This window comes from Melanerpes formicivorus, unplaced genomic scaffold (genome assembly GCF_026170545.1).
Source record: "Melanerpes formicivorus ecotype bairdi unplaced genomic scaffold, bMelFor1.0.p_v2 SCAF_13, whole genome shotgun sequence".
NCBI classification, from domain to species: Eukaryota; Metazoa; Chordata; class Aves; order Piciformes; family Picidae; genus Melanerpes; species Melanerpes formicivorus.
The window spans coordinates 4708090-4719046 of record NW_027142365.1 but is presented as its reverse complement, the minus strand read 5'-3'; the positions used below and the strand labels follow the sequence as shown (position 1 = coordinate 4719046).

General features: G+C 41.7%; 1 protein-coding gene across 4 annotated transcripts in view; it reads right to left on the bottom strand.

Moving 5' to 3' along the window:
- Nucleotides 1-233: 233 nt before the first annotated feature.
- CTDSPL (CTD small phosphatase like) overlaps nucleotides 234-10957 on the bottom strand; it is a 91288-nt gene continuing 80564 nt past the window's right edge. For all 4 annotated transcript variants that reach the window (XM_068145912.1, XM_068145913.1, XM_068145914.1 and 1 more), the window contains 2 exons: nucleotides 9345-9530; nucleotides 234-7220 (listed from right to left, as the gene is read on the bottom strand). In XM_068145912.1, coding sequence (XP_068002013.1) covers nucleotides 7095-7220; nucleotides 9345-9530 — 312 coding nt within the window. In that variant the 3' untranslated portion in view covers nucleotides 234-7094. The remainder of the gene's footprint in view (nucleotides 7221-9344; nucleotides 9531-10957) is intronic.

Sequence of the window (10957 nt, the reverse complement as noted above, 5' to 3'; positions counted from 1 at the left end):
CTGCTAGAGGAAGAAGCCCTTGATGCTCAGCAGTTGAGGCTTTAATCTATGAAAGCAAAGCCAAACCCAAAGAGTTGGGCCATGATTGGAACCAGAAGAACTCTCTGGCTTGGTTCTATTATGTCTTTGCTTTCCCCACCAATAATCCCCCCCCAAGGAGAAAGGCACATGGAAGGAGAGAAGGATTTCTGGGGTCAGACCTCAACTATAGGCATGATCAGACATGAAGAGGATGAAAAAAAATAACACAGATGGTTTATTGTCAAACTGAATCAAAGCATGGGGAAAAAAAATGAATCACAAAGTTACAGTGTAAAGAAATCACGAAAAGCTCATCAACATGGGACAGAGAAAACAAACCATTGACAGACCAGCAACTCCCCCAGCAACCCTCAGACATACAGAGATGGTGAACACTGCATGTGCATGAATCAGACCTCATCACCAAGAGGAAGAGTGGTTCTCAGAGGGGGTGACATGTTTCTGGCTTAACAGTGGTAACTCCTCCTGTTCGCCTTCAAGCGGCAAATGCCTTGTCCTAAGCTGGCATCCAGCCTGAGGTGATAGCTAAGGCTGACAGGGGCCAGCTGCATTTCGCTCCCTTGCCCAGCAGTTTGCTGCAGGTTACATCCCAAGCAGATGTGCCTACATTACCAAAGTAAAAGGCAGCTGCACAATTAAACAGTGCCAGTTGCACAGAGAAGAGCGGTGGGAGGTACGATCGTGGCCCAGGGTCCAGCAAAGGTCCAGGGGAGCCGAGCTGACACAGCCACCGTCTCAAAAATCCAGTTTGCTGCTGATTTAAGTGATGCCCAAACCTAACCTCTCTAAATTGCTGTGTGGGAAGGTGTGTAATTGCAGAGGCAGAACTCTTTTACCAAGTCAAATTGATCTCTGCTAGGTCCCAGGGGTGGGTGTATGTCCTGTGCTTCAGATTAACGTGGCACTGGGCAATTACAGGACAACCTGCTCCTCAGCACAGCACTCCAGAAGGCTTTAAACAAAAGATGGCTGGAAGCTTTTCAAGTTAAGAGTTTGCCAACCTGTCCAGACCAATCTATTACCCAAAGATCATTTATTTTCCTCTGCTCCTGCAGAACCAACAAAGGAGTTCAGGAGAACTTTGCCTGGTCTCCAGCCAGCATAGCTGCATTGGTAGGAAATCTGGATGGAGAAGGTCGCTGGCCAGGAGAACTGCTGGAGACTGCAAGATGCCCTGGAAGAGCCCTCTCCCATCTTGCAGGGAATTTCAGGGTGGTTGGCTTTCCTTCTGGGTCAGGGCACAATAAAAAGGAAAAAAGAACCCTACATATAACAATTGGAAGGCATCCATGTAGATTGACTAGTTGGAAGTCAGGTGCTGCAGACAATCAGTCAGGATAGAACAAAAGTTATCTTCCTCACCACTGTAAATGTGAATTGTTTGTGAATTTTGAAACTCTTGCTCTGGCTGAGAGGCATCTTTATCCTAAGCAGCAGCTAAGGAGAGTGGTAAAACTGAGGAAAAAAACCCCAAAACCCCAACCCCCAAACACAACAACCAAATCCAACTCAAACCAAAAAACCAACCCAACCCACCAGTACAAAATAAAGACAGCCTAGGTCATTCTAACTGATCACAGGAATAGCTAAAAGGTATTTTCAATTGCAACTAATGCGCTATCTCCAGCCAGCTGCTTATTCCAACAGGCCTGAGGTTTTCTGCTCATAAAGCATTAATTTATAGGAGCCTTTTCCTAGAAAGGAAGGCTCTAAGTCTTACTGTGTCAGATAAAGAGTCCCAAAATAGACTCTGCAACCAAATAAAGTGTTTTATTCAGATATTCACTTGGATATGGCAGTGATGTTAAGAACAGCTATTCAAGTAGCTGAAGTAAGCCCTTCAAAAGAAGTCACACAGCTCTGAGACTTGAACAAATTATTGTATGATCTCATCCCAGAGATCTAAATAGCTGGAACATCTGCCCGAGTCACCACCAATTTATTTAGCAGAGTTCATCAGTAGTTCATCAGCTCTGTTTGCACAAGCAGGTGCCAGGGCACTCAATAAGGACTCCTATATGTGACTTAAAAAGAGGAGAGGGGAAGCAGAGTGGAACAGAGATGGGAGATTTTGCTGTCTGACACGGATGTGCATTAGCAGGAATAATGTCCCTGTCAAACCAGGGCAGCGACTGTAACTGAAGGAGAAGTGCAGACATCCTTTTGTTGTTTTTTTTTTTCCCAGAGAAGTATTACATGCACAAGTAACTATATTGTTAAAAGTTTTTTATTTGTGACAGTAAAGAAACCATTCAATACCTGATTGACAACACTTCTCTCTCCTGAAAACACTCATATGGTATCGGTAGTGTTTCTCAAGTATCGCTGGATTGTTCATTGCATTAAAAGTGTAAACAGCTCCATTATTAGAGACGAAAGAAAAAACAAGAAGAGAAGAAGAGAAAGAAAAGAGAGAAACATTGCCATTGCTTAACTCCTCTGCTGAGGAGTTCCCAACAAACCTTTAACCAGAAAGAAAAAGAAACCAAAAGAAGGGAAAAAACAAAAAGAAGAAGAAAAGAGTCAGCTGGATTTCTTTTTTTACAATATAATGTGAAACAGAAAACTGACAGCTGGTTTTGCATAGTTAGCCCAGAGATTATAGTTTCTTTTCTTCTTAAAGCAACTGCCCCACACCAAGTCTCACCTGCCCTCCACAAAGGCAAAAAAAAACCCCTCCCAATATCACAGCACCTTGGAAATCAGAGGCACAAACTCGTTTGCGGTTTACCGCTAGGGCTGTGCGGTACTGTGGGTTTTGATTGGCTTTAAAAAGAACCTGCAACAACATAGGATTAGGTGGTTGGAAATGAAGATAGCTACAGATTGTTGTTGGGTGGGGTTTGGTTTGGTTTGTTGTTTTTTTTTGTACACTGAAATTTCAACAGCTGCAACACACCACTGTCCGTTTAGATACTTTATTGTCCCCAACCAGTCCGATCAAAACTCATGCTGCGATAAAAGTGATTTGCGTACACCGATAACCAAACCTCTTCAAGGCGCTGAGTTTCTTCCCATGTATAACTTTGCTGTTTGAATTAAGAAAGAATGGAAAAACCAACCAACCAAAGGAGAACTAAAACAAACAAACAAACAAAAGAAGATCAAAAGGGCAAAACAAAACAGACAAATTATTCTTCCAAAGCTACCTAAATGAACACAGCAATATTGTACATTGGCTACCATCTTCCACCCCAAGCTTGCCCACGCTTCCTGGTGGTTACCGAGTAATCCTGCGCACAGCCCTGGTTTACAAACGGCAATTTGTTAACACTTCAGTTGAATTTCAAGGATCTAAGGCATCCTGCCTTACAGCTTAATTGAAAAATATACCTATACAGGCAAAATACCTTTGTGTGGTTGTTTTTTTTAACCCAACATACAAAGGACAACGGAACTTCAGGCCAGGCAGCGTTTCTTTAGTGGAGAAAGAACGAGCCACACGCACAAAAAAAAACCCCCGATGCTTTTTAATGCTTCTGCAACCTCCAGAAGCCAAGTGGAAACTCAGGCTTTGTAACAGCCCTGGTGACCTGTGTGCATCAGCTGCACTTCAAATAAAAAGATTTAGGAAAAGAAGTGTTTCTTTTTTACTTCTCTTGTTTGAATTGTTTAAAACCTTGTATTTAAAATACAATCAGAATACCCGTATTGCAAATGTCACAAGCATCCCACTCACCACCTAACTTCATGGACACAACTATATTGCTTTGTTCAACTCCTAGGAACTCTTTCTGAGTGTAGCATTTGAATGCTCAACACAAACTCAAGGCTTGAAATGTCAAGTGCGATGATAGCGTCCCAAATAAACCACCAAGATGGATCCCCCTCGGCCAAGTCTGAACAGCCAGGGAGATTCAACCCTAACTAACTGCACAGCACTCAGGAGTTTTATTTCAATGGGAATGGGGAAACAAAACAAAACAAAACAAAACCCTTGCATCACGTTCATCAGAAGTGATACAAAATACTCTTAAGAGACTAGCAGAGGTCAGAAAGTTAAAATAAAGGTGTTTTTTTCCTGGAAAAATGTGGATTTCAAGAGCCCAAAAGAAACGACAGGGAACAAGCGTGGCTGCACGGAACACCCATCAGAACCGTTCTGGCAGGAGCTGGTGCAGAAGTTCAGTTGTCCATTAGATGTGGATTTTAAAACAATACAAGACACTTTAATATAATCAACATTCATTCACAGACTTAAGGCAACTGGTTCATGAAATCACTGCTTTCATCAATGCAGACTAACGACACGGTTCCTCTCAGGTACAACAGGTCACAACCGTTACACGGCCAACGTCTCGGTGGGGTTGTTAACGCTCTCCTCGGAAGATTGTTTGGTCTAACGCTAGCGAGAAAGTCTTTGAGTTTTTTTCAGCCACTCCTATCATACCTGCACAACTAACTACAACCTGAATACTTCCCTGCAAACTGCATCTGAAGCCTAGAAGCTCCAAATACAGCTGAAAATACTGCTTAGAAAACAACTCTTCTGGTTTTTTTTTGGCAGCTTACAGTTTCATTACTCTGAAGTCAAATAGAAAACGAAACAATCTTTATCTGAAGGTAGTGAAAGGTTAATGGACTAACCAGAATCCACACATCCTTTTCCTTTTTTTTTTTCCCTCTTCCACTGTTTAAGCAACACAGGTGGGTTTTTTTTTTCCTTAGCTTGACAGTTTTGTTGTGGCACAGAATGATACAGTACTAAAGGTAATGCCAACCGGTAAGAAAACAAAACGGTGATGCCGTAGGGACTCGAACGAGCGTCAATGGGGCTGCCTCAACGCCCCTCGCCATGGCGAGCAGCTGGAGCACAGCTGCACTGCAAGGGGACAAAAAGTCATCTTGCAGTTTTATACTGCACCGACCACAACCTCCTCACTGCCTGTGTCGGCTGGCCTGCCCCTCTATGAATGAATTTGTTAAGCTGCTTCACCAATGTTTTGGCCAAGGACAACGACCCGAGTCCGTCGCAACGATTTTTTTGCCAAGTTGTCAAGGCTCTTCGAGAGAGATAGAAAAGGCAAAGGGGATCTGCCACGCAGAATTTAGCACTAGGCTAATTAGAAGCACCAAATACTCCATTTAGTTTTCTCTGATGACAGCCAAACAGAGCTGTAGGGGTGGGGTTTTTTTGTTGTTGTTGTTGGTTTTGTTTGTAGATTTCAGGTGTGGATAACTTAAAGGTGACACTGGAAAGGGGGAAAAAAGGAATTGATTTTAAGCCTCCCTTTTTCAAAGGCTTAAAATATTTAGGAGTTATATTTTTTTGGAAGGGTACCTAAGACAGTACAGAAAATGTTAAGCAGGCTCTTGGATTCAGAGATGAGACTTTAACTCATCAGCTCCAAAGGCAGAAAAGCAATTTTAGTCTAGGCTAGTAGCTTCTGCCCTTCCAGCAAGACTTGATAAAGCTCCCAATCTGTATCTTACACCTTGGGAGAGAAATACAAATCAGGGATGTGGGAAAAACACTTCTGGCTTTTTTCTATCCCAAAGAAAGGAGAGGGCTTCATCCCAATTGAAAAAAAAAAAGAATCATCTTTTGCAGGTCACCTTTAACTGAGCTCTCTGGTATATCAGATACCATGAGATTACTACATGGGGGTGGGTTATGAGGCCTGCATTTTATTTATTGCCCAAGTTTGCAGCTTACAGAAAATGTTTCATAGCACAGGCACAGTGGCAAAAACAGTATAACAGCCGATGGTCAACTCCATTTGGTGAGTATACAGTAGCAGCAATTAAAAGAAAAAAGGTACTCCAAACAGCTCAGTACAAGATCCAGCTTACCCAGATGGGTTGTTTTAAGAAAGGAATCTTCAGCTAATAAATAGATCTCCTCCCCATTCTCCCAGGATAATGGTTATCCAAAAAAAAACACCAACCAAAAACAAAACCGAGAGGCATGGCAGTTGTGCGTTAAGCAGAGACAACAGAACTTCATCTGTCTCGAATCAAAGGTGCTTTAGGTCTACTAGCCACCTTATTTGCTCCATTCCATCGTTCCCTAGTAAGTCAGACAACTGCAGATATGTTCAAGGCTGTGCCCAGAAGTCCTATGGGTGAAACAACCACGCGACGAATGCGAGCCACCCCCCTCCCACCCGCGCCGAGAACCCTCTGAGCGTGACCGAGGGGGCAACGCGACGTCACGTTCGGTGCGGAGACAGGAACCCAGCATCTTTGTTATCAACTTCTTGTTGTTGTTGTTTTCCTTTTGTTATATATTACAGTGCTCTATAAAATTATTTTTTTTTTTCCTTTTTTTTTTTTTTTTGTGTGTGTTTTTCTCCTCTCCTTTTTTTTCTTTTTTCTTTTAAAGCCTTTAGACAATACAAGACTAAAAGATGTCTGGAAATACGTCTCATACAAAAATGATCATTATTTGTTTTTTTTTTGTTCTTTTTCTTTCTTATCTTAAAATAACATTCAAAAAGGCACTTCATTCTGTAAGAAAAAAAAAAAATAATAGGTGAATTCAGAGTCAGGTCAACTGCTCTAAGCAGGGGGAGGGGTGTTTAAAATTGTCTGCATAGTGGGAGGGGGGAAGAAAGGGAGAGAAATTCGACTGCTGAAATACAAGCTTCTTCTTTTTTTTGTTGTTGTTGTTGCTGTGTTTTGTGGTTTGTTTTGTGGGGTTGTGGGTTTGTTTTTTTTTTTTGGCATGTTTTAAGAAAAGCTGATCCAGTAAAAGATGTCCATTTATGAAATTCATTAAAAGAGTCCCATTTAAAATAGCTTCTTTTTATGTTTTTAATTCTTCTTCTTCTTCTTTTATTTTTTTTTTTCCTTTTTTTTTTTTGTGGGTTTTTTTTTTCTCCTTTAAAAAAAAGTAGTCCAAACACATGACCTTAAGAGTCAGGCTTCTGAAGGCTTAATAGCATCACTCGTGATTGTCCTTTGTGTCCAATGTAACAGGAAGATCAAGAGTAGCACTTCTGACAGGGGTGACCTCCCCAAAGCTTACAATTATTTGAAAGAGCTGAAAAAAGATGGAGACGGCCTCTAGCAACTGCAATCTAGTAGCAGGAGTCAGTCAAACTTAAGGGCTACCTGTTGCAGAGTTTATGAAGCATACTGTAAACTTCTTCCTCTTTGCTTAGTCCTTCAAAGAAAGGAATAAGATCTAGCAGCTCTGTGTCTGTCATGTCATCAAACCAGGACTGCACAGGCACCTGAAAGAAAGCAACCAACAGAATACTGAGATGGCTTTGTGATGTTAAGGAACAGGTGAGTTTTGCCTATGTAGACTCTAACAGGGGAAGTTTAGACTGGATATAAAGAAAAACTTCTTCCCTGAAAGGGTTGTCAAGCTCTGAAACAGGCTGCCCAGGGAAGTGGTGGAGTCACTATCCCTGGAGGTATTTAAAAGCCACGTAGATGTGGTGCTGAAGGATGTCGTTTAGTGGTGGACTTGGCAGTGCTGGGTTAACATTGGACTCAATGATCTTAAAAGGTCTTCTCCATCCAAAATGATTCTATGGTGCTGGATGTCCTCTAATATTCTTGCTATCACAGTAAGGCAAACTGCCAGTCACTTGCAGTCCCCGTTTTCTGGTGTGCTACATTAACCACAGCTGTAAAGCAGATGACCTTCCAAAACCAACCGTAAAACAGCTGATATGCGGCTGGCCTTCTCCTACATGTCCAGGTAACCTGTATGACCCAACACTGGACATCTCAATTTGCTCTGCCTCTTGATATTCAGAACAGACTGGGAGGAAGATAGAGCTTTTGAAGCTGTACTGACACTTTATTTACAGCAAGTCTTTTGTTCCCCTCTAAGTACTATCGGTGTGAGTCACTAAACACAGGCATGCAGCAACAACCCCTCCTGGCACGAGGTTATGGAGGAAATATTTCAACAGTGAGTACAGAACCCTTCTCTGATTAAATTATAAGACCTTGAGCACGTTCAGTAAATAAAGCATACAGCACATCTTAAATATGTGGGCTGGATTTGGGGAAGGAGTTCTGTGTATCTTCACACTGGAAGCACACTGAGGTCTTTCAAAGACTATCTTGGATCTCGTTACAAGCTCTGGTTTCTGCAGAGACTCCAATATCAGTTAGCTAGCAGCACTTTTCTATACATGATTAAACCACTCTGACAAGGCCCTTAATTTCATCTCCCAAATTTCTACAGCTCATTATTTTCTTGGCACTGAATTCCAAGACACCAAATGATGATCTGGATCAGGTTTTTCATTTTAACCACCAACATAAATTAGAGCTACAGCTCCTGGTTATTATAAATAGCAACTTTAAACCATGTGTGGCACCAACCAGAAAAAACGTTTTCACTCAATCACTTGGGGCATCACAGATCTGAGTTTAAAAGCTGACTGCTGCAAGATAAATAGCTTCTACTAAAACAATAAAAAGCCATTCTGGAGAGGCAGGGCCATGCAAAACAGTGGTCCTGATAAAAATTTCCTAGACTAATTTCAACCCTTCACAAAAAAAGGCTGCCTAAAAACATCAAAGAAAACACTGCACAGCCTGGCTGCTTAAAAGTCAGCAGATCTAAGGGGAGTTCCAGCTTGCAATCCTGGCAGCTACAAAACAGATGTGAGCATCTGCACTGAATGGATGGAGCAAGTGCCAGACCTTCCATCATAGCTTTAGGAGCTGATAAGAAACACAGAGTGAAAATGTGCATTGCTCCTAATTACTTTCCCTTGAAGTTCTGTTGCCTGCCTTTCATCGTTATTCTGAAAACCTGATGAACTTGTTGACTAACATCTCTAACTCTGAAGTGATTTATCACAAAAATACTTGATGGAGAAGCAGAACAACACAACATGGTCCTGATTTTTTCTTTCCCTTCCCCTTAGCCAAGAATACAGAACTCGGTAACCAGTAAAGCATTCATTATCTTGTCTAATAAAATGTTTTCACTCACACAGTGGTAAGAGATGGAGTACCAAAAGTAAACTGTTCTCTCTGCAATCACCACTCCAAAGCACAAAAGCTATGCTGGAGGGCAGCTTCACTTTTCAGAGCTAGGTTAGTTCTGCCAGGTACTACACCACTTGGCATTTGTCAAAACCGAAGGACTTGATGCCAGAAGTTAAAAGCGAAGGCAGCTGAAGAGTCACGACTGTGACACGCTGTCAAAATCAGTTTGTTTGCTCTACTCCTTCACCATTTGGCAGTGAACACCAGAACCTGCCTGCAATCTAAGAAAGACACAGAAACTCATCTAAGTCAGAGTTCTGATAGGCTCTTTTCTGAATCAAAAAGTCTGGGCAAGGACCAGAAAAACAAAGTCACGCTTGAGCACTCCAAATACTTACTGCATTTTCAGGATGGAAGATGTAAGATGCAGGAGAATTATCTACTATAATAACTTTACTCAGCTCACGTCCCAGCCGACTCAGATCCTTCACATAATTTCCTCGGTGGAAAACACAGGATTCTCTAAAGAGCCTTGCCCTGAACACACCCCAGCGATCCAGTAAGTCGGCTACTGGGTCTGCATACTTAAAAACACAAGTCAGAAACATGAAGTGAGCAAGGTGCAGATAAGGCTAATTCACAGAACTGTACAAAGGAGGGGAACAAAATAATTTCAGATAAGAGACCATTTCTTCATTTTCTTCCCTGTTCCTTCTTAATTAACTCACATGCCTGCAAACCTGAAGAGATCAATAGGGAGATAACACAAAAGCAGGGCAGTTATCTTTCTGTCTAAGGCTAACTTGCACTCTAATGCTTCCTGTGATTGATCAATTAGGTTTTGTTCTTTGGGCCAAATTCTAGTCACCCTAGGAGCTGCCTAGAAGTTGATGGGTCTGGAGATCTCACCTAACATTACCACAAAGCCAAACAATGCTACAAAATTCTATATGAAGCTGTTTCAACAGCTGGTGCACTTCCAGGTGCTTCTGGAGACAAACTGCAAGGAACACATCTGAGCTGGATGGGGCCCTTGAAGTGACTGGGTCAGTATGAATTTTATGAATACCCAATTGCATAATTGGGCCATAAAAGATCAGAACAAAGCTGTTATTAGGAAAAATACCATGGGCAATACTGGGAAATTCTCATTTTACATATAAGATGGTGCTTTACACAAGCCACAATTGATATAGAATCCAAATAAATCAGAACAGGACATAACTGTGTGCTTGAAAAGGATAGTTACAACTTATTTTTGCAGGACAGGAGTTACGACTTTCCTATGCTTTAAAAGAAGAAACCAAATTGATGTTGAAATCAATCATCTTTTGACTATGAAAATTGCCAGGCACATAACTGTGGTATGAAATTGTGCCACCATTTAGGATTCTCACAGGTGACTGAACAGAGCATGGTAAACAAAGCATAGGAGCAAAACCCTCCGGTAGGAAGGCGCTGTATGTCCTGTCCCTTTCCACCATCTCTGCACTAGGCTGGAGTAAAAGCTGACTATGACTAGAGTACTGTTTAGAAATAATCAATATAGTTTTACAAACAAGACACCACAAATACAATACATCGAAAGAAGCTGGGAAATTAAGATGTCTACTACTGCAATGTCTACCACAAAACTACCCTATGAGGCACTACTGCTACTGGAGACCAGAGGGCACAAAATATTCCTGTTGAGGTTTCAGGCTTTACAAAGCGTCTGATTTTCCAACTGCAGATTGCAATTGCAACTTGACAGAACGAGCTCCCAGTTTTCAGAGGCAGTAAATTTCTGAATCATTGGTGGATTGTGTAGATAGAGTTAAGTAGATTGCATTTTATTTCATGCCCAGCTTTAATACACCGCTTCACTCGCACGCTATTTGTTCTAATTTCTCACTATAACCATGGTAACTTGTAAGCCTTTCATATTGGCATTATGAGCAATGCATGGAGGCTACATTATGAGACAAGCCCATATGTGATGGTGTTACCATGGAAACACTTACCCACACAC